At 34.6% G+C, this 24,132-nt stretch overlaps 2 protein-coding genes across 8 annotated transcripts; one reads left to right on the top strand and one right to left on the bottom strand.

The window, feature by feature from the left end:
- Nucleotides 1-266: 266 nt before the first annotated feature.
- On the top strand, nt 267-5,012 carry LOC120088251 (protein trichome berefringence-like 7). Of its 2 annotated transcripts, XM_039045406.2 has the most exons (4): nt 311-1,675; nt 2,766-2,924; nt 4,167-4,480; nt 4,593-5,012. In XM_039045406.2, the coding sequence occupies exons 1-3, from the start codon at nt 846-848 to the stop codon at nt 4,462-4,464; spliced, it is 1,287 nt and encodes a 428-aa protein (XP_038901334.1). In that variant the 5' UTR covers nt 311-845; the 3' UTR covers nt 4,465-4,480; nt 4,593-5,012. The 2 variants fall into 2 exon arrangements, with proteins under 2 accessions (XP_038901333.1, XP_038901334.1); XM_039045405.2 differs by having other exon boundaries at nt 267-1,675; nt 4,167-5,012.
- A 1,111-nt stretch (nt 5,013-6,123) lies between these two features.
- Nucleotides 6,124-10,923, bottom strand: LOC120088250 (pentatricopeptide repeat-containing protein At3g26782, mitochondrial-like). 6 transcript variants are annotated; one of them, XM_090305506.1, is made up of 6 exons: nt 9,249-10,922; nt 9,011-9,108; nt 8,687-8,846; nt 8,371-8,430; nt 7,343-7,437; nt 6,124-6,449 (listed from the first exon to the last, which is right to left on the bottom strand). In XM_090305506.1, the coding sequence occupies exon 1, from the start codon at nt 10,850-10,852 to the stop codon at nt 9,374-9,376; it is 1,479 nt and encodes a 492-aa protein (XP_090161632.1). In that variant the 5' UTR covers nt 10,853-10,922; the 3' UTR covers nt 6,124-6,449; nt 7,343-7,437; nt 8,371-8,430; nt 8,687-8,846; nt 9,011-9,108; nt 9,249-9,373. The 6 variants fall into 6 exon arrangements, with proteins under 6 accessions (XP_090161632.1, XP_090161630.1, XP_090161631.1 ...); XM_090305504.1 differs by having other exon boundaries at nt 8,371-8,846; XM_090305505.1 differs by lacking the exon at nt 6,124-6,449 and having other exon boundaries at nt 7,115-7,437; nt 8,371-8,524; nt 9,011-10,922.
- Between the last annotated feature and the right edge of the window lie 13,209 nt (nt 10,924-24,132).

A 24,132-nucleotide genomic window follows, 5' to 3' on the forward strand; every position in this document is an offset into this window, starting at 1 on the left:
TCTAAACATACTTTTATGTTTCTATTTTATTGTTCGAATGACTAGAGCTAAAAAAATATAATATAACATATATTAAAATACATCATAATGGAAATGTACCTAAATCTTTTTCATCCCAACGTGCATACAAATAAATAAACTACAACTTTAAACTTAAAAACTCACAAGAAAAAATGATTAGAGCCATCAAATCTTGCTTATTGGGCAAATGATTGAAGGTTAAAGGATCCACTTATTACCAAATAAAGGGAAATTTTCTGTTCTCTATTTTCATTTTTATTTCTTTCCCTTTTTGTTTATTTCCTTTTTATTTTATTTTCTTTATTTGTTGCTGCTGTTTCCCTGTCGCGGACGGTGTTTTGCTTCTTTCTAGTCTCAACCACCTTTCAATCTTTCTTCCATTTCAATAATAAAACACCTTACCGACATTTTCCATTCCGGAAGTTACAAATCTTTCCATTTCCATCCTCGTTGCTAAGATCCTTCAACGAAATCCAAAGGTAATTTCTCTCTGCCTCTGCAACTTCCAACATACTCACTCGCTTTTGGATTTGCTTTATCTTTCGATTCAATTCAAAGAAAGGAGCAATCCGTTCATTTCTGCATGTGGGTTCCATTTTTTTCGACTTATGAAGCAACCCCATTTGCCATTTTGCCCCATTGCCTTCAATGCATAATCCAACAAATTGGTTTCTGAGAAAAATCATTACAGAGTGGCAAGGGATCGGTGATTTTAGGATTTGATCGAGCTAGTTTTGAAGCTTTCCTTGAAAAGATTTGTTGACTCTTTAACTTTTTGTTGTCTGTTTGCTAGCTTTCTGATGCCCTTGTAAACATTAGGTGAAATGATGATTGAGACGATTAGTAATTTGAGTAAAAGCACATCGTTCAATAAAAGTATTTCATTTAATAGGAGGGCTTTAAGTTCTGGAAGCCCGAGGGTGAGTCGGGTGGGCTGGATCTCCCGTTGGTATCATGTGTTTGTGGTCATTGGATTTCTGGTTTCATCTCTTGTAGTGATTACTGCTGGTTATATTCATGTACTGCCTAGTTTTCCTCTGTCTTCTCATAATAATGGTGTTTCGAAATCAAGTTATTTGAATGAAACCTCGACTGGAAGCTGCAACGTATATGAAGGAAGCTGGATTTTGGATGATAGTTATCCACTTTACAATGCTACAGAATGCCCTTTTGCTGAGAAGGGATTTGATTGCTTGGGTAATGGTAGGGTAGATCAGAACTATCTGAAGTGGAGGTGGAAACCGATGAATTGCGAAATACCGAAACTTAATGTGCAGAATGTGTTGGAAATGCTGCGGAGTAAAAGAATCGTTTTTGTTGGAGATTCGATGAGCAGGACACAGTGGGAATCCCTGATATGCTTACTTATGAGTGGGGTTGAGGATAAAAGGACTGTTTATGAGATGAATGGGAATAAGATCACAAAGCGGATTAAATACTTAGGTGTTCGATTTAGTTCCTTCAACTTCACTGTTGAGTTCTATCGCTCGGTTTTCCTTGTGCAAGAAGGCCAGATGCCAAGACATTCACCTAAGAGAGTAAAGTCTGCCCTTAAACTGGATAAGCTGGATAGTATTAGCAGCCAGTGGATTGATTCAGATGTTCTAGTATTCAACACTGGACACTGGTGGGTCCCTGGGAAGTTGTTTGAAATGTAAGTTCCCTTTTCATATCGTGATATTTGTTTGAAACTTGGTTACCTAGATGTGCCAATTCCAATCTGTTTATATCATAGACAAACGTAATCTGATATCACATGTCTCGTACATTATGAAGCTGTTACTTTTTAAATCTATTCACTTTGTTTATTCTATCTCCCATAAACATGCATATTACTGTTCTCATTTGAAAGATTTTAGTATCACTATGTGAAATTAGTATCAACTATTTTATCTGATTTATATATGTGCAGTTTGAAGGGTGGAAAATAACTATAATTTTCTTGAAAGAAGCAATAATGGGGTTTTCTACTAAAGCAAGGATGAGTTTTTCTTTGCTAGCATATAAAGCAAATAAACCTTGAAATTTTTGCTTCACTTATGGGTTGAGTCCTCATGCACATGTGAGAGAGTTTACTAGTAAGGTTTGATGGCTAAGTTTCAACTGAGGAAGATTTGTTCAGCAGTTGGCTTGACTATTTGATATTTTAGGTCTGCAAGACAATGTTCCTTCCTGTGACATGGGTTAAATATTGACGGTTAAACTAGAGCCTATCTTAGGATACACAGGTTTAATAATGCATATGAGGTGTGTGTATAACATACATTCCAGATTGAAGTTACTAGTTTGTGATTGAGCTAAGCTTCTATTCACATTTTAGTGATCTTGTTTTCATTTGCATGGGAGGAAAATGATGAAGAAAGCAAGCGCATGAGTGTGAAGAAGATTTAGTTTCCTGAAACTAACCGTAAAGTTCTCTATTTATTTTCCCAAATGGACATATTGAGAGTCCCATGATTGTCACGTACTCTAGAAACCTTTTGTTCTTTTTATTCTTCTACAATCACCCAAATTCATGATATTCAGTTTACCCTCTGCAACTTTTGCTTCATATTGGAGTGGGGACGCGGTTCTCCTTTTTGCTGTTTTACGGATGTAATGATAGTAACTGGCTAACAGTAAATCCAAAACAAGGTTTATTGTTATAAAGAGAGTCAAAACTGTAAAATTTCCATTACCTTTTGGTTTGTCTCACATTAATAATCTTACCATCTTTAGAAGGCTTATAAAGATTTGTTGGACAGTGGTTGCTATTTTCAGGTTCGAAATTCGCTAAAGCTTGGAATGACAATTCCCACAGCTTTTGGAGTAGCACTTCAAACATGGGCATCTTGGATTGAGGAAAATATCAACACAAACAGAACCCATGTTTTCTTTCGTACTTTCGAGCCGTCACATTGGAAGTATGTGCTTTCTGTTGATTAAATGTCATTTTTTCAAATTCCTTTGTTTTGGAATGAATTTTTCTTGATGCGTGTATTATTCACATTTAATGCTTTTTAAATGAGTTTTCCACTATATATTTGATTGATGTTTGTGTTTTCAGGTTGGGAACTATTTAGCATCCTAAAACTTTTCTTGATGCATTGATTTTTTTTCTGCTTATAATGTTCCTGCCAAACTTATAGCTTTTCGTGAAGTAAACATGATTGAAACTTATAGCTTTGATGCATTTTTGCTGTGTTGTTGTTAGTCTAGTCAAATTAACATTCATGTTAGTAATTCAGAGACATAAAATAACTATCTAGCTACAGATTGTTAATGGGATTAGATATCGAAATTGAATACATTTGTAGGTTAATTTTGTATGGGAAGAAATAGCAAAGGAGTTCACAGAGAGAATATGTAATGTTGAAGCATTGTGCAAGAATTATAAAGGATATCCTTGGAGGATTTAATGGAGAATTTAGTCAATGACAAAGGGTAAAGTCGGAAAAAGTGCGAAACATAAATCTTAGGAGAGTATACAATGTTTAACCCACAGTATTTTGCTATTAGCTGTTGGCGGGCTGATATGACTTCCTCTCAATTTTTTTCACGGAAATAAGTAGCCAAAGTAGAAACCTATAGAAACACAATTTTTCCAAATAAGCATTCCAAATTAGGATGTACTAGGTTTTTTTCCAAGAAGGTTTTGGACTCTGATAGAACCTAAATTTAGAAAGATCAAATGTAACTAAACTACAAGATAAACCAAGTGTTCGAGGTATTTAGATTCTCCCTTTCGAGCTCTCTTCTCAAACTCTAAATATCTCACCAGAATATTGCCTATCTTTCTGCTTCTCCACTACTTCTATGTATAACAAACTACCATAACAACTTCTCTATCTAAATTTCTAATTGCTCATGTACCCTTACAAATACTCTAATAGCATTCCAATCAGACATCCCAACAAAAGTTTTTACCGATGTGAAAATTCTGTTTTGTAAGCTGATGGCTGAACTTTGATAATTTCTTGTGATAAGGCATTATTTCTTTTTCAACCAGAAACAAGTCCTTCTATTTATTTAATGAAAGAAACAAATGTTCAAAATACACGCTCCTAAAGGAGTGATAGAGCATTTTTTTTTGCAATACTCTTGACATAGGTGCTGTAAGATTGTACTCTTTAATCGGTTGTTGAAATGCTTTGGTCATGCATCAGGGACCACACCTTCAAATATTGCAGTGTTACCCGTCAACCTGTGACCAATCCCGGAGAAAGGGTTAGAAGCATATTTTCGGACACCATATTAGAGGTGGCAAAGAATATGAAAGCTCCCATTAACGTTTTGCACATAACATCCATGTCTGCTTTTCGAAGTGATGCACATGTTGGTAATTGGAGCGACAACCCATCCGTCCCGGACTGCAGTCATTGGTGCCTACCCGGAGTGCCTGATGTGTGGAATGAAATTTTGCTCTCTTATCTGCTTACTGAATATGATAGTTCATCCAAATGATCAATACACATTCTAAGTAAGTATTTGCCTCTCAACCTCCAAAATGAACTCAGAAGAACCTTCACTTTTGGTTGTGAAGGTTCATCCTACTGTGCTGAATTACTTTGTCTCCTCTTAAACTTATGCAGAATGGTCTAACACAAATTTGCTAACATTGAAGAGAAATATATGCCGAGTATGGAGAGATATGTATTTGCCAATGTCGTACTCAATACTTTGGCGACATAGAACGGTAATATCGGTCAAGATCAATAATCTCGGGTCTCGAGTGTTGCATATCCTCTACTCGGGTCATGTTATTTCTCACATTCTTTAAAGAAAAAGGAAGTGCATATATCGACTTACACGAATAAAACTGTTTTAGCTTAAGTTCTTTCTTTTATTCTTTCTTTCTTGCCCTTCATTTTTCATCCATTCCTTAGGAGAGGCCAGATTATGGCCATGAGATGTATCTGTATCTTTTTTCCTTGTACTAATCATGATATTTTTAAAGAACAAACACAGTGGGGGTGAAATGTTATGAAATAGCAAAAGGTAATTCTATTTTATCATCTTCTCTACATTTTGTTCCTTTATGTGATTCATTTTCTGATTCATTTGGTTTAGAACATTAAAAAAACATTGGATACTCTACTACATTAGAAGAGATGTTTGAAATAACAAAGCACAAGAAGAAAGAAAGATCAATCAACAATTGAAAGTTTACAAATTACAATACATGAATTTCACTAGTTATAGCCTGACATCTAAACTAGTACTCTCCTAGAGTTTAATGACCATAAACTCATTGTTTCTGCCAACTTACCATTCCCTTCAAACTATGGTACTGAAAATGAGGTCTAAAATTATGTCCAATTCATGTTGACATATATAACTTCTGCAGAGCAATTGAATCATTCCAGTTCCATTTCTTGGCTTTGTAGCAAATGTCTAACTTCTTCAGATGAAATAGAATCTGTTATAATCAGATTTACAAACTGCAAAATCATAATCAAGACTTATGCTGCTTGAAATGTGCATCAATGTCTCTTCATGATTGATACTTTCACTCATTGAAAAAGGCTCTACGATAGCTTAAGAGAACACTACTCTAGGTCTTTCTTCACGTTTTATGAAAAATCATGACAATATCCGAGATTTTTATAGCGCTTTTTAATGCTATAGCAAGAATAGGAAGTAGTTTTGTCAATAATAGCATTTATTTACCATTTTAAACAATTGGAAAAAAAACATTTTTGACCTATAAACTTGTTAAGTAGTATCAATTTCAATCTTATACTTTCAATTTTATCACATTGCAACTCAAAGTTAAATAAGTGTTACAATAATTCTAAACTTTAAAAAGTGTTACATTTTTAGCCATCTGATAAGTTTTCACTTGAAATACTGCTAAAAAAAATGTTTCTCCAATGCATTGAATGAATTATAAATATTGGAAGGTTTATTCAAGGTAGATTTAGTCTTTCTTCTTCTTCTTTTTATTGCAAAACAAGAAATTATTGAGGTTATGAAGACTTTCACATTATATTTTGTTAAAATTAGGAGTTAGTGGAATTGGAATTGAGAGTAATAATTACGACATTTATTTAAATTAAGGGGTCTAATTTGATAAAATTGAAAATTTAGGATTCAAATTGATACGACCTCACAATTAGATGGTTGAAAATTGACTTCTTATACGGACATTTTTATAACTTTTATTACTTTAAATAGTTGATAAAATTGAAAGTTTAGAATTCAAATTGATACGACCCATAATTACATGGTTGAAAATTGACTTTTCATATGAACATAAATAGAAGCTACGATAAGCTTTTATTTATTTTTATTGTTATTATTATTTTATGACGTTTATAATCGTTCTAAGGAGCTGCTCCAGAATCAACCAAATGGCAGCAGGCAATAGCAGCAATCGGTGATGAATCCAACCCTCCAAATAAAACAATTCCAAATGCCATATTTGTCATGTCTCTTAGTAAACAGCCCTACACAATAAACATACACTAGAATATCTTAAAATAATATAAACTTGGAATACGAGACATTACAACATCTAGACAACGGTTCTGTTTTTCTGTTTTCTATTTCTCAATTTCTAAAAAATAGACTTGTTTGATAATCAATCTTTTTTCCTCCAAAATTTGTATATTTTTTCTAAAATTATTGTTTGGTAATTTCTATGTCATGTTAGAATTTTGTCCTATATAACTTTTGTTTTTTAAAATATGAATTTAACTTCAATTTAATATTCTCAACTATGGCGTTTATAGAACAATATAATTGAGTTGAATATGAGTCGACCTATTTAAGACAAATGACTCGAGTAAGAGATAATATTCTAGATCGAACTTGGGCAACATCTAGAAGAGAAATAATTTTATTATTGTTTTTAAATTTACATCGGGACTTAATTGTATTAAATAATGTATATTTTTTATAATTTTCCTTCATATGTTATAATGCATGTTATGTATTTTTGTATTATATAATTAAATTTCATTTAAACTATAAGAAAGGAAATAAATAAATAATCGAACCTAACAAATAATTATCAAACAAGTTTTTATTTTTGTTTTTTTATAAGAAATTCATATATTCTTATGTCCGTTTCTTAAAAGCAAGAAATAAAAAACAGAAAACAAGCAACATGGAGCAGGAAACAAAAAACCTTATTAAACATGCTGCAACAACTCATCAATCAAGGTAGATACATTAAGAAATCCAAGGGCGATAGGTTTTCAATATGAAGTTCCTTGTAAAACAGTAAACATCAAACGCCAACATCCAATAACATTTGAAAACTACTACGTTTAAACAGAACTCCATGAAGATGATGGCATTCAATGTTAAACTAATGACGAGTAAGTCCAGAACATGCCTTCTCAAATGCCTTGCATAAAACCAAAGGATTACAGTGATCTGGCGTAACCATCTTTGTGTAACATGGAGGGTTATACAATCTTCTTAATCATCCTAAAATCATTTAAACTCCACCATTTAGTAATAAAGTTCATGAATTATAACAATTCTCTTTATGAAAACTAGGAAAATGAGTACAGAAAACCTCAACACTTTAAATGAAGAAAATGAATGGAAACAGTCCAAGAAACAATAAAGATCAACCAAACTGTTTGAACTCATGCTACTAAGTTTCAATGAAATGGAACACGTTCCTAATTTCAACATCTAATCATTTAATCAAATGAAATAAGTGTTTTAGTTCAATTCTCACCCAAAAGAAAGAAAAGAAACATAGGATTAGTTAAAGAAGCAACCCAGAGTTCTTGATGTTAGCAAATTTTGAACCAAAAGAAACGACTAAATTATAAGGTTGATCAGTCCCTAACCAAGAATCCAAATTGAATTATTCTTGTTGCTTGATCTTCATTTTCAACTCATCTCTCAAGTTAGGACATTCATTTAGTGGAAAGAAGCAGCAAAAGTTCCAGTTTAAACCACAAATCATAGTATTCTAGTGTTGTAACAGAAATTCTTTATTCATGTACATTCTCAACTTAAAACTAGCATAACATTCCATCACAACTAGAAATTAACTGATTATTTTTCCAAAATTTACAAATGGCTTTGAAAGTTTATAAATGGTTTTCCAAATGAAGTATACTTGAAGTGAACCCACGCACATGCCAAAGTAACAAAACATATATGATCTAAGAAGACTCGTTACGAAAACATCAAATTTGCAACCCAAAACACTAAAGTCAGTGTAAAATAATAACACCTTAAGAATTAGTAAATACAGTCCTCCATTTGTTCTGATGAAAAAAATAAAATTACAAGATGGTTGAAATTAGTCAAACCCTAACAAAATAAACTCATGAAGGCAATAGAAACACATAAAATAATATAACGAATAAAAATCAAATGGATTAAACAGATGAAGAATACCTTTGAAGCAGAAAATTCTACTAGAAGCTTCCAAAAGAATGGTCTTCTGGAACTAAATTTCTGTGAAATAGCTCTTTGATGAACGAACCAAGTAATGATAAATATCTATGAACAAAAATAGGAGTGCACTAAAACCGAACACCCCTTCAACAATCTACAACTAAGACAAACCAATCAGCTTTATTTTTCATTTTGCAATTCAAAAAAAGGTGAGAGAGATAATCCATAACAATACGCAAAAAGATGCGACTATATGTTTTTGGCAACAGAATCGTATAAAAGCAAGTTTATCTCCTTGAAGAAGTTGAAGAAATACCTTGGGGTTGAAGCAAATTTCCAATTAAGAAAATCCAAGTCCCTTTTGCCCCTAGCCAAAAAAATTTCTCGCACTCTGAATAATGGAATAATCATATTTGGCATGGATGGCTCTTCAACTAATTGGGTGTGTTTGTGTTTTTTTTTCCTTCTTCTTCTTCCTGCAAAACCAACCAATTGTTTAGATCCCATTTGATAACCCTTTCATATATGATTAAGAAATTTTGAAAAAACAAGGCAATGTTCAAAAACCAAATGGTCATCAAACAGCCATAAAAAGTGAAACAAGAAATTGACAGTTGGGTTTAATTTTGGGTTTTCATACCCTTTACTGTTTTGATCTTCAGTATATAGTCACGAATGCTGATCGAGCCTTAAGTGATATTAATCGACTTTGGTTGAGAAGTTTGAATAATACCTCGGCTGCAACAAGATTGAAATGTGTTCTTAGGTTCAAGTGAACGCAGCTTATAATGCTAATCTCAGCAGGTTATATGGAGATATAACTTAGTGGCCTCTATTATTGAATCAACCAATAAATCTTAAAGATCATGTGCACATACAACAGAAGCACTTATGCTCTCGAGACAATGTGGTTGTTGCTGTGACCAACTGTTGGCCGATTGAACAACTCGAGTTTTGACTGGTTGCTACTTGAATAGGATCTATTCAACTGTGTCCTTGAATTTTAAGTTATTTCGCCATTTACAACCGCTTGTCTTACTGCATTTAATGTTTCAAATATTCTCAAATCCAAAGGGTGAGAATTGTCCCCTCCGTAGAATTTATGTACAACTCCATCAATGGTTATGCAGCTGTAACCAGGGATTTTTGTCAAACCAAGGTCTCGCATTTTCTCTCTAGTCAGCCAAACACCACGAGATATACCAAGGGATTCATATATACTAATCAAGGCTATAAAATTGCTTGGATTTGTAGGTTCCAACTTGAAAAGCTGGTTGGCTGCAATTTCTCCAATCTCAAGGTTCCTGTGGATCATACAACCAGAAAGCAGAGCACCCCAAATGCTTGCAGAAGCGGTAGGCTTCATATTTCTTATCAACAGAAACGCTTCCTGCAGAAAGCCAAAGCGACTCAGAAGATCAACAACACAAGCATAATGTTCTACCGTCAGTTCAACCTTAAAATCTGAAACAATGGACTGGAAAATTCTCCAACCTTCATTGATGTAACCTGCATGACTGCAGCTAGCCAAAACGGCTGTCAGTGTTACAGAATTGGGTTGGATTCCACAATCCTTCATTTTGTTAAACAGGACCAAGGATTTCTCTCCTTTCCCATGAGCCCCATAACAAGATATCATTGTGGTCCATGTAACAGTATTCAAGCTGCTCATATTCCCAAAGACCTTTTCAGAATCAAACAGGCTTCCACACTTTGAATACATATTAATCAATGAGTTCCCAATTGCAACATCAGCAGCAAATACCATACTCTTCAAAACTAAGCAATGAATCTCTTTTCCTTTTCTCAAATCTCCTTCCCCTCCACAAGCATTCAAAACGCTAGGAATTGTCATAAAATCCATCTTCACTCCTTCAAAGAGCATGCGCTTGAAACAATCCAACGCATCTCCATAAAGCCCAGCCCTCCCATACCCAGAAATCATTGCGTTCCAAGAAATTGTATCTTTATAAATCATATTATCAAACACCTTCTTAGCATCACCCACAAGCCCATATTTAGCGTAAAAGTCTAAAACCGTACTGTCTACAACAACATATCCTTCAAACCCAAGCCTTATTGTCCAACAATGAAGTCTCTTCCCCAAATAAACATCCCCAGTACCAACACTAGCCTTCAACATCTGAGGCAAAGTATAATGGTCAGGGAGAAAACCAAGGCCCCTAAACTGATTAAACACATTTATTGCATCAAAGTACCAAGAAGTGTGAACATAAGAAGCAATCAAGATATTCCAGGAGTGCATGTTTCTGTGAGTCATTTTATCAAACACCTTGCGGGCGTCGTGAAGAAACCCACATTTGCAATACACTAATAGAAGATCTGTTAGAAGAGTTAAATGTGGAAGGAAGCCATGGATGAGGATTTGAGCGTGGGCTTGCTTTGCTTGGGCAATTGCATAATGATGAGCACAGCTTCTGAGAATGAAAGAGAAACGAGAAGTGCTATGACTATGAGACATTGATAGCTGCCTTCCGGGTAAATTATTAAGCACAAAGTCCTTAATGATTTTATCTATTGAAGCTCTTGAACAAAATGAAAGTATTTTTTTTTTATTTTATTTTATTATTTTTTTTAACAAAGGACCCTACTACCACATTTTATAACATGGGTGTACATGAGTTAGGTTAGGTTGAGAGATTTTTTTAGCCAACCGATAAATTTGGATTGGTCGGATTGGCCACTCGAATGACCTGAATAGAATCTCCAATCTAACCCAACCCATAAAATTTGGGTTGGGTTGGATTGGGTTGTTGGGTTATTTAGGGCTTGTTTAGTAGAGAATTTAGTTCTATTTTATGTTTTTAAATTCACTGAGTTCAAGAAATATGTGATTCTGTTCCTGAAAATTGTCTTTACATTATGTGATCCAAATAGTGTAAATTCTGAAAAAAAAAAAAAAAAAAAACATTTTTATGTTTCATTGAATCCATATTTTGAATTTTGAATTTTGAATTTTAAAGTGCATAATTATATTAAATAAAGATAAAAAAAAAATACTTAGAACTAAAATATGGCATATTATAAAATCAATTCATTTTTTGGAAAGTAAAATATGTATTATGTAATGTATTATAAATTATATAATATGACAAAATAAGAATTATACAAAAAAATTAACATAAAACATGTTCATAAATAAATTTATAATAGTTTATTGTCAATCTAATATTTAGTAGGTAATTTCAAAAAGTTTTATGATTTATAAATATAATATCAATCACATTTAAAAAATAAATAAATCAGAATCTTGTTCTGAATTTGCTACCAAATACATATATGAAAACATGAAATACAACTCTGTTTTCATTGAATCTCTTGTTTTCAAATTTATGTTTTCAGATTCTCTACCAAATAGACCGTTATTTTTTATTCTTTTCTCTTTTTTTAATTATATTTTTATATGCATTATAATTTGGGTCGGTTTGGGTCAACCCGAATTTTAAAAATTGTAACCCGAACCTGAACCCGAACCCAACCCAACCCGAAAAAATCATAAAAAATTCAACCCAACTCAACCCTTACGATTTGGGTTGGGTAGTCCAGGTTGTTGGGGTTATTTGAACATCCTTAGTTAGGGATGACCAAGTGTATCGTATCTCTAATGCGATGACCATCCCTATCACGATAATTTTTTTTTTAACAAAATTGGGGAAAACATAACAAACTTACATATTTTATGACTTATTGTGTTAGGGATGACCATGTATAACCCTAACACGATAATCATCTCTATCACAACTGTAATCAAATTCAAGGAGTAGTTGGAATCACTTGAAGTGATCAGTTTTGCATGAGAGTCATGCAATAAAACCACTCTTGATTGAGTGGAAAAGTGGATGCAATTGCTGAATTGCTGAGTTTTTTGAAGGTTGAAGAAGTTGTTCTTCAACAAGTTGAAAAGCCAGAAAACCTCTCATCCAATTCCCTAAATTCAAGCTTGTTTTGAGTCTCACAACTTAATCTAAGACTCCTAAAGAATAGTAAGGAAGTTTAGTGGTGGTCCACAACAAGAATTTGAGAAGATTGCAGCTGAATTTCGAGTTTGAAGAGGATATTCAAAGGTATGTTATGAAACCCTCTCGATACCCCATGCACATGCTTAATTTGATGTCACAATTAAGGAATTAGAATGCTTAATTATGCTTAATGCTTAATGATCCTGTCAAAATTAAGGAAGATTGCATAAACTATTTTTTCAACCACTGTCTCATACTCCCTGCATGATGTCATACTCGATGACATTTACTTGATGGTATTTTGGTGCATACTCGATGCACGATACCATACTCAATGCCATACTCGATGCACGATGCCATACTCGATGGTACTCGATGGCATTTACTCGACGATATTTTGGTAAATACTCGATGCACGATGCCATACTTGATGGTACTCGATGGTATTTTGGTAAATACTTGATGCATGATGGTACTCGATGGCATACTCGATGCTCGATGGCATACTCGATGGTTTTTTGCCTGGTTCAGCCTAATTTTGAGCATTGAAGGTCCGGTTTGAGAGGTTCAGGACTGGTTTAGGGCAATTCGAGCGGTCCAGAAGTGTTTTGAATCCAGTTTTGGTTATTATTGTAATAATTAAACCTTTGTTTGCTTGAGAATGCCAAAACTAAACTATATCAGTTTGTGTTTAATTATTTATGCATGTGATGTATGTTATAATTAAACAAATCTTGTATGTGCATATAGTATGCCATATAGATTTAAAATCCCACCATAGGAAGCATGTTACATGCATTGAAAGTATATTATAAGTTGTTATAATATATAGTATGCATGTTTAGTGTTTCAGATGTTTTAATATAAGTGTTATATTAAATCATGAGATATCTGATGTTTGTTATGGATGCAAAAACCATATCTAAAGTTTTATAAGTTGTTATAAAATTAGGTTAGACATTAAAATCCATAACAAAGATAAGCTGCATACTTACGTAGGTTAACCGCTTGTTTTAATAGTTAAAATAGTTTGTTATCTTATAAAACTTGGATTGCAAATTCAACCGGTATATAATCTCGTCTAAGACTAGAGGTATTTAAGTTGGCAGTCTACACAACACCTCCTACCTAGGGATTATGGCCAAATAATTGAGTGTTGTTAACCAATTTTATGAGCTATATGAGCGGTGTGAGGTTTTAAAACTGGTTTATCATCTAGACATCGTAGGTTAAATCCAAATATAAATGTTACACTTGGATAAACACCAAGACTTAGGTTGTTTAATTAGCTGGAACATTCCTAAGTAAAGATATATCAAAACAAATATTAGGACACTTCAGTGGGAGTTTAATAGCATATATGATATGTTATTAGTACGCTTTAATGGGAATTTAATAATGCTTCAGTAGGAGATTAATAAAATATATGATATGTTGTTTTTAGCTCTCACGTCCCTAATAGTTCACAAGCAAGATTCATGTTTCACTTCGTGTCACCCTTAGAGTGACCTCCATTCAGAAAGTGTTTGCATGAATCAAGATCTAGGTGAATAGGGGAAGTTGTTCACAGTAAAATCAAAAGTGATGTTTTGATTTTAAATCTCACATCCTAAGGTGTTCACACCATGAGATCCGTGCAACACTTCATGTCGATTATACCTCGACTGCTCCATTCGAAAAGTGTTTGCATGAGATTAAGATCAAGGTGAATGGAGGGAAGTTGTTCAATGTAAAATCAAATAAACGATATATTGATTTCAACTCTCACGTCCCTAGAAAGTTTAGCGTGAGGTCCATACAATGCTTCGTGTCAATTATACCTCAATTGCTCCATTTGGAAAGTGTTTGTATAGGTCAAGATCAAGTTGAATGGGAGAAGTAGTTCATAGTAAGTGGGTGAAGGATATGTGTCAACATATCCTACGGTCTCTTCCGTTTGTTTGGACCGTGAGATTCCTATGTTGCTCCTGTTGATTAGCTTTAGGTGGTCCTTGCTAGTCGTTTAACGATGGCTATCCCCTCAGAGGGTTATAACATAGGATTCGGAACAACTCAAACTCTAAAAATGGATAGGATTTCTTAGGTCATTTTTCAACCTTGACTTTCCAATTCGGTAGCATCGTTGGGGCCGACATCTGAGGTTTGAAAATGGAGGATTACACTAACAAAATTACTAAAGTGTTAGTAAGTTCTGACAAAAAACGATAGCTAAATGACTATCATAATATGAGTTATTCTAGAAATAGTACTTATTCAAAAATGTCTTCCATTACTGAAGAAGTATTTAGCTGCCCCTCGATAGCACTTATTCTGACTCATTATAGTATCGTTGCAAAAATAATGAAATTTTGGGTACATTATTATTTTACTAAAACATGGTTGGGTTTAAAAGAAATTCACTAATAAAGAAATTATTTATTTTTCAAAATGACTAGTTCATTAGTACAATTGTTGGCTTCGGATAAATTAACTGGGGATAATTATGCTACATGGAAATCAAATTTGAATACAATACTGGTGATAGACGATTTGATGTTTGTTTTGACAGAGGAATGTCCTCCCATCCCTAGCTCAAATGCAAACCGAACTGTTCGGGAAGCATACGACAAATGGACGAAGGCGGATGAGAAAGCCCGTGTCTACATTCTTGCCAACGTATCTGATGTTCTGGCTAAGAAACACGAAAGCATATATACTGCCAAGGAGATTATGGAATCTCTACGTGGGATGTTTGAACAATCGTCCTTCTCCTTGAGGCATAATGCTATCAAATATGTTTACAATTGCCCAATGAAAGAAGGGGCCTCTTTTAGAGAACATATCCTAGACATGATGGTCCATTTTAATGTGACAGAGGTAAACGAAATGTCATAGATGAGAGGAGTCAAGTTGGTTTTATTCTAAAGTCTTTTTCGAAGTGCTTCTTGCAATTTCTCACTAATGCGTTAATAAACAAGATAAAATACAACCTGACTACACTTCTCAGTGAGCTACAGGCTTTTCGGTCTATTTTGAGAATAAAAAGACAAGAAGCGAAGGTAAATATTGTTGCTGCTAAGTTAAAAGGATCGTCCTCTAAAAAGCCTGATGTTGCTTCTTCTTCTAAGAATAAGAGTATTCCTTTGAAGAAGAACAAGAGGAAAGGGAAAAAGAAAACTTCTATTGGCTGCAAAGGCAAGGCGAAAGTTGTAGACAAAGGAAAATATTTCTAATGCAGCAAGGACGAGCACTGGAAGAGAAGCTGCCCACAATACCTTGCAGAGAAAAAAAGCAGAGAAAGCAAAACGAGGAAACTAGTTCTTAAGGATTGCTTGCAAACTCCAAAATCTCCCCTTGGTTATTTTTATTAATGTAATAAAAGTTGTCTTATCTTTTGTAAAGGATATATTGTATATAATCTTTTGTTATAAATGAAATGTTCATTAGCAAAAGTTACATTTTATATTTATTCTACTATAAAGCAACTTCTGTAAAAACCAACCAAAGTTCAAGACCATTTCAAATATTTAGATATTTAACAGCTAAAAAATAATAAGGCAAAAGATGTATTTTGGTACTTAACTTTGGTAATTAAGGTTATTGTCACATCATGTCTTAATGAGATTAAGAAGGTTAAAAGTGGTCATCTAAATAAGTTAGAAGACAAATATTTTAACTCTATGTGTGTCTTATCTTCAAGATAAAATGATCAAAAGAACCAAAGAACCCTTAAAAATTTATACATTCAGATCTTTATGGTCTGGTGAATGTTAAAGCATAAGGAAGGGTATGAATATTTAAATAATTAATCTAAAGTACAGTTGTATTTACCTAAGTTGTAAGTTTAGAACACTTGAAAGGTTCAAGGTGTATAAAACTTGTTAGATAAAATAAGCAAAACACTTTGATTAGATCGAAGTAGAGAGTACAGAGAATCAGAGATTTCTAGGACTATTTTGATAGAACATGAAATCTAGTGACAATTCTCTACATCTAGTTGCCTTAATCATTTTGAACGTCATTCTATTTTAAGGTGTTTCAGAAACTCCATATGAGATTTGGAGAGCTTATAAAAGCTTTCTATGATATGTAAAAGATGTTAACATAGTTCAGAAATCTGAAATAGATCGACACACGTGTTAGTGTTGAACCTTAAGTATTGAAATACCGTTCAAATGGAATGCCTATCTGTAGGCAAACCAAAAGTAGTATACTTTTCAAGAAATAGAAAATCAAGTGTTTATGTTGACAAATGCTAATTTTTTTTTTCTAGAAAAGTATATGAGATCACCATGTATTATTTAGTTTCTATAAAAAGCAAAGTGTATATCAATAAAGAGTTATTGATTAAAGCTGACACTGTAACAAAAATTATTTCGATAGGTTAGATGCATCTTACTCAAAGAGTTGAGGGTACCTCGATGTAGTGGGAGGAATGTATAACAACCTAGCCATAATTTGGGCTTAGTGGAAACTCAAGTCATCCGGCCTTGGTGACAATTATTGGGGTTGATGCCCTAAAGTCTCATGTCTTGTAGTTCGTAAATAGTTTGTACGAATGCTTGTGGTGTATAATATATAATATTTACTTCACTTCTTGATTTTGCTCATTTGGATGTTTTATTTGCTTTACCACAAACCAATGAACTAAAATCCTTAGTTGTCTTTATGTAACTTAAGCATTTATGTGGTGACATACAAGTGGATCATGTCTTAAGTGATAACCAAAATGGTCTGTAGTATATTGATATAGGAGTGAAATCTTATCTTGGTAACGCTACGGATGCGGCCCGTTTTGTGGAGTGATCGCAAGTGTTGTGACTTGTCATAGATGGTCTGATCCTGATAATTCGTGTAGGGGACATGCAAGCGGGGGCGTCCTATACAAAGAGTTTGTATAAGACCTGACCACAAAGTGTTAACATTTCGTTATATAACACTGTTCATGATAGAGATTTCACTTTACTAGGATGACCATAGGTAACATGACCTCAATCCTGAGTGAGTTGGGAACTCCTACCATTGAGGGCGGTCCTTTGATTTGCATGGGTGCGAGTGGCCAAGCTGCCGACTCAAACCTACCACTTTGGGGATTCGTTTGATTTGGGAGCTGGGAACTCAGCTACACAAGATGGAATTCACTCCTTCCCCGAAGCAGGGGTAAGTAGATAGATAGCTCCCTTAAGGGCTGATTCTAGGGCTTGAATGATGTGGCGCCACACACCTTCTTATGGCCTGAGAAGTGTTCACACATAGTTAGACTATGTTATATTATTCATTAGAAGGATCAGTGGTACTTAAGGAGTGAGATGTAACTACAGGGGCAAAACGGTAAATTGACCCAGCTGTACTTACGAGCATCTGTGAAGGATTATCGTACTCATGATTGGTTATATCCGATAGACACAGAAATATATCTGTGGTAAGAAGAGTTTAGCTGTCGGTCTTTAGTGGAATGCCTGGGAGTTAATGGATGGTGGATCTCGTGGCTAAAGAGTTTAGTCAGCTATTCACGTACCATTAGAGCTTCGAGCCATAAGTCTATAAGGTCCCTTTGGTTGATTGGATACAAGTTAAGAATCAGTTTTTGGGTCAGTTTGAAATGTTCAAATTGACAAGAGGGATATAATTGAACTCGTTAATTATATATGATATGACTGACTAAATGTATGAGATACATTATTTTGGAGGAAATTGGATATAAATATGATTTATATGAAGTAGAGGAGAAAACACTATAGTTGATATATGATATCAAACTATAGGTTATGAATATAATAAGATTATATTTATTAATTTATTAATTGGATGGTTATGAGATAATTAGCCGAGATTTTCTCTGAATTTGTGCATTAATGGGAAGTTGAATTCAGTTCTAGTAACTGAAGAATAAAATGAAAATGGTTTTCATTTTGCAAAAGAGAAACACATAATTTCTCATGGTATGATAAGCCTTCTATCACTTAGTGTTTGAGAACCTATACGATAGCACTTACCGTTCATTAAACGATTGCACACCTGCGCGCCTTTTCCTAAATGATCGCTTACCTTTTCATAGACGATTGCTTAGCGCCTGAGCATAACTAAAAGATCGTATAGACGATTGCTTAGCTTTTACTACACGATCGTGTACCCCGCACTAAACGATTAAGGACCCGACTATACGATAGCGCTCACTGTTCTCCCACTTGCTTTATCTTAGTACACGATAACCTTTTCTCTTCCCTTCTACCAATTCCATCAAAGCCCACTATTTGGATTTTCATTCCGAGAATATTGAGGGCTCTGAGTGGTGGTGTCATCCCCATTGCCTGTTGTTGTGCGAATCTATTCGTGTAAATGACCGAGGTGTTGCTAGGCGATTACTTGCTAGACTAGCAAGATCAAGAGAAGTTCGTTCACGGAGAGAGTGAGTTTTGTGAAGAAATGTCTTCAAATGGTATGTTCTCTCAGTCTCTTTTATTTATTTATTGATCCTTTAAGCATGCCAATAATTTAGTGTTATCAATGCATTTCTATATGTTTGAATGTATATATGGAAATTCTGTCACAATGAATTGGAAAGATCCACTTCTACTCATAGGTACTCTTGTAAAAGAGTTCCTTCAACAATATCGAGAAATAAGAAGTTGTGGAAATAATATGCATTCCCTATATTGTTTTGAATCGAAGTCCGGTGTATACTAATATATTTATAGCAATCCTCTTCGCTTCCTCTCCGTTAAAGCGTTTGAGGATCACCTAGTGAGACTAGGACTACGGGTTGTATAACCTAGGGCAAGTGGGAGAAAAACCCATGGGTATGTGATACCTAAGGATAGGTATGTGATACCTAAAGAGTGATACCTAAGGATGGGTATATGATACCTAAAGGCAAACCATAGGTATATGATTCCCTAGTTTATTGTTTTTCGCTATAAAACTAAAAAACTCAATGTATTCATATGCATGCTACCATTAGAGTTTTAGTCCAAGTGGGAGTTTGTTGCGTTTTATGTCCTAAAACTTGTGGTTTATAAACAATAAACTCATTCTGTAAATCGATAAATTTATTATTGAATATATGAATTGCTTATTTCTTTTTAGAAATAAATCCAATAAACTAAAAGATTCATGACTATTATATGAGTACGTGAACTTTATGTGGAGACATAAGAGTGGATCAGGTTTAAGTAAATAGTCAAAGTGATCTGTAGTATAAGAATAAGGTTGGGTGTCTTATTCTGATAACACTATCGGATGCAGCCCACTCTGTAGTTGTTACAAGGAGTTGTAAACTGCTACAAACGAAGTGATCCTGATTCGTTCATGTGGTGACATGAGGAGTGGGGGCATTCTGTGCAATGAGTTTGCATAAGATCAAACCAAGAAATAAGTCACTTTTACTTTATAACGTTGTTTACTATTTAAGACTGCAAGGATGACCTAGGTAACTTGACCTTAATCCTGAGCTAACTATGAACTCCTGTTTATTCGAGATTATCTTTAGATTTGCATGGGTGAGGGTTGGCTCAACAACATCGACGCAATAAGCCTCCCATTTCAGGGTTAAGATCGGGTAGATAGCTGGGGACATAGGGTGTAAGACGGAATTCACTCCTACCAGCTTTTAAGATAGTAGAGAGGTTGTTCCCTTAATTGCTGATTCTGGGTCTTGAACAAGGGGCCCCACCCTCTCATTGGCCCGAGAAGGACTCGATTTGGTGATCAGATCACAAACCAATTGTTCATTAAAGGATCAGTGGGACTTAAGGAACAAGAGGTAATCTTGGGAGTAAAACAACCTTTTGGCCCAGTCGTAATTACGAAAAACCTGTGAAGGGTTAACTTACTAATTATGGTTATATCAAGTGAACACAATATATCTACAGTGAGGGGAGTGCAACTACTAGGCTTTAGTGGAGTGACCCGGTAGTTAATGAATGGGGATTAATTTAGTGTAAAGAGTTTAGCCAATCAATCTCGAATCGTTGGAGCTTATGATTTGTAGGTCCATTAGGTCCCCTTGCTAGCTCACAAACGAGTTAGCCTTAGAATATCACGATAAGTTTATTTGAAATGTTCAAATTCGAACTAAGGGAATTAGTAATGATATTGTATATAATTACACGTTTAATTTTAGAATTAAACGTAATTGGAGAATCGATTAATATATAAATATGATTTGAATATTAATTTCATGAATAGGGATTCTTGGGGATGGATTTGGTGAAAAATTAATTTAATAATTGATATTAAATTAATAGAATTAATTAATTAATTTAATTAATTATTAATTATTAGAAATTTTGATTATTGAATTAATTTTTGTAAAATTAATGAAATTTCAATTTTAATTACAGAATTAAAATTGGGAAAAGTTTTGATTTTGAAAATCAAAATCAAAATCAAAATCAACAGGGAAATGTGGGATTTTCCCACTTTCAAACAAGAAGGTTAGTCACCTTCTTACACACAATTTCACCATTAAATTCAAGGAGTACCTGGAATCACTTGAAGTGATCAGTTTTGCATGAGTCATGTAATAAAACTACTCTTGATTGAGTGGAAAAGCGAATGCAATTGTTGAATTCTTGAGTTTTTTGAAGGTTGAAGAAGTTATTCTTCAACAAGCTGAAAAACCAGAAAACCTCTCCTCCAATTCCCTAAGTTTAAGCTTGTTTTGAGTCCCATAACCCAATTTAAGGCTTTTAAAGAATAGTAGGGAAGTTCTAGTGGTAGTCCACAATAAGAATTGAAGAAGATTGCAGCTGAATTTCGAGTTTGAAGAGGATCTTCAAAGGTATGTTATGAAATCCTCTTGATACCCATGAACATGCTTAATTTGATGTCAAAAGCAAGGAATTAGAATGCTTAATGATCCTATTTTTCTTCCGCTGCATGTTTCTTTAAACCAAAGACCTCAATAGGATTGAGAGGTTGGTTAAGAGTGGACTTCTAAACTAGTTAGAAGATAGCTCCTTACCTCCATGTGAATCTTGTCTTGAAGGTAAGATGACCAAAAGATATTTTATTGGAAAAGGTCTTAGAGCCAAAGAACCCTTAGAGCTAGTACATTCAGACCTTTGTGGTCCAACGAATGTTAAAGCGAAAAGAGGGTATGAATATTTCATCTGCTTCATCGATGATTATTCAAGATATGACTACATTTACCTAATGCATCATAAGTCCGAAACACTTGAAAAGTTCAAGGATATAAGGCAGAGATTGAGAACCAATTAGGTAAAATGATTAAAACACTTTGATTAGATCAAGGTGATGAGTATATGGACTTAAAGTTTTAGGACTATTTGATAGAACACGAAATTCAGTTACAACTCACAACACCTCGCATTCCTCAATAGAATGGTGTAGCATAAAAGAGAAATAGAACCCTGTTGGACATGGTTCATTCTATAATGAGTTATGCTCAGTTGCCAAGTTCTTTTTGGGGTCACGCAGTAGAGACTGTAGTTTATGTATTGAACATGGGTGTAACGACCCGAGTTCAGGAGGGGTACATGAATGAACCGGTATCACATCTGAATGAGAGGGATCCTGAGGACATGAAAGTATGGTTAAGAAAGGCTTAAAATAATTGAAAATTATTACCTATACCAATAAGGTGCACCTTCATTTTAGGTAGCTCAATCATAAGAACTCCAAAGTTAAGCGTGCAAGGGAGGAAGGGAGGATGACATAGCCAGGTCGTAGGGGACGTAGGGGAATGTCGGGGCCATTAGGGGCCGAATCCTGGGCCTGGGGTGTTACAGAGGATGACTTAGCTAGGTCGCAAGACGCAGGGGAATGCTGAGCCATCAGGGGCCGAATCCGGATTCCGAATTCTGAGCCTGGGGTGTTACAATGGGTCTGTCAAAAAGTGTTTCAGAAACACCTTACGAGTTATGGAGAGAACATAAAGGTAGTTTACATCACTTCAAGATTTGGGGACGCCCAACACATGTGTTGGTGAAAAATCTGAAGAAACTAGACGTCGTTCAAAAGTATGCATATTTGTAGGCTATCCTAAAGAGACAAAAGGTGGTTACTTTTATGATCCTCAAGAAGATAAAGTAAGCTAGTATTAAGTGAAATGTCTAAAGAAACTAAGATAGATCAACAAGAGTTGTTGATCAAGCAGGTCCTTCAACAAGAGTTGTTGATGAAACTAGTACTTCACATCCTTTTCAAGAGTTGAGAATGCATTGACATTAATGGGAGGATTATGCAACAGCCTGATTGGTACATGGGTTTATCTGAAACTCAGATCATCATACTTGATGATGAATTAGTGGATCCATTGACTTTCAAACAAGCAATGGAAGATGTGGATAAGAACTAGTGGTTAAAAGCCATGGACCTCAAAATGTAGTTCAGTCTGGAATCTTGTAGATCAACCAGAAGGGGTAAAATCCATTGGTTGCAAGTGGATATACAAGAGAAAGTGAGACAAAACTGGTAAGGTACAGACTTACAAAACTAGACTCATGGCAAAAGGGTTTACCCAAAGAGAGGGGGTAGACTATGAAGAAACCTTCTCTCCGGTTGCCATGATCAAGTCTGTTAGGATACTCTTATCCATTGCCACTTTTTATGATTATGAAATCTGGCAAATGGATGTCAAGACAACTTTTTTGAATGGCTATCTTGAAGTGAGTATATATATGTCTCAACCAGAGGGGTTTATTGAACAGGGTCAAGAGCAAAAGTTTTGCAAGCCTGATAAATCCATTTATGGGTAAAAACAAGCATCTCGATCCTGGATTATGAGATTTCATATTGCAATCAAATCTTATGACTTTGAACAGAACGTTAGTGAACCTTGTGTTTACAAGAAGATTGTCAACAAAACTATAGCTTTTCTGGTTCTATATGTTGATGATATTCTACTCATAGGAACTAAAGTAGAATTTATTGTTGACGTTAAGAGATGGGTAGCTACTCAATTCAAAATGAAAGATTTGGGAGAAGCACAATATGTTCTTGGGATCTAAATAGTTCGGAGTCACAAGGATAGAACTTAGCATTATCTCAAGCATCTTATATAGACAAGATGTTGTCTAGATATAAAATATATAATTTCAAGAAAGGTATGTTATCTTTTAGGTACGGAATTCATTTTTCTAAAGAAAAATATCCTAAGACACCTCAAGAGGTTGAGATAATGAACGAAATCTATATGCATCAGCCGTAGGGAGTTTAATGTATGCCATTGATAGCACCGAAAATGTGCTATCTTCTTCTACTTAACTCGGGGTTGTTTAGCTACTTAAATTGGTTAAATTGATTATTTTGTAGGACTTGAGTGTATAAGCAGTCAAATTAAGCGTTCGGGACAAAAATACGTTAAAATGATGAAGTTAGGAGTCGAATCAAACAAACGAAGAAGGAATAAAGAATTTTGCCCTACCGAGCGTTGCAACGCTCTTCATATGCTTAAGTCCAATACTAGCTCAACGTTGGAAGACAGAATGCTTGGATATAGGGCAGTGTTGCAACGCTCCGAAGATGTCCTACCACCACCATCACACCGTTGCTCAATGCTTCACTTCAACACTCTCAGACAGAATAGAGAGCGTTGCAACGCTACGTAGTTTTACAGACAATCAACCTTAGCGCATGTGCAACCAAGCATCAAAGCAATGCTATAACGCTCAACACAATTGCATCGTAGCGTTGTAATGCTATAGTGTTGCGACATTGCGATAATTCTATAAAAAGGTCATTTGGGTCAACCGATTACATCACAACACTTACACTCAATTTTAAGCGCCACCACCTTATTCCAGCTCAGTTTTAACCTACCTTTTCACTAGAATTTTGT

Source organism: Benincasa hispida, chromosome 10 (genome assembly GCF_027475165.1).
Source record: "Benincasa hispida cultivar pf3 chromosome 10, pf3_genome.v1.1, whole genome shotgun sequence".
Taxonomy (NCBI): Eukaryota; Viridiplantae; Streptophyta; class Magnoliopsida; order Cucurbitales; family Cucurbitaceae; genus Benincasa; species Benincasa hispida.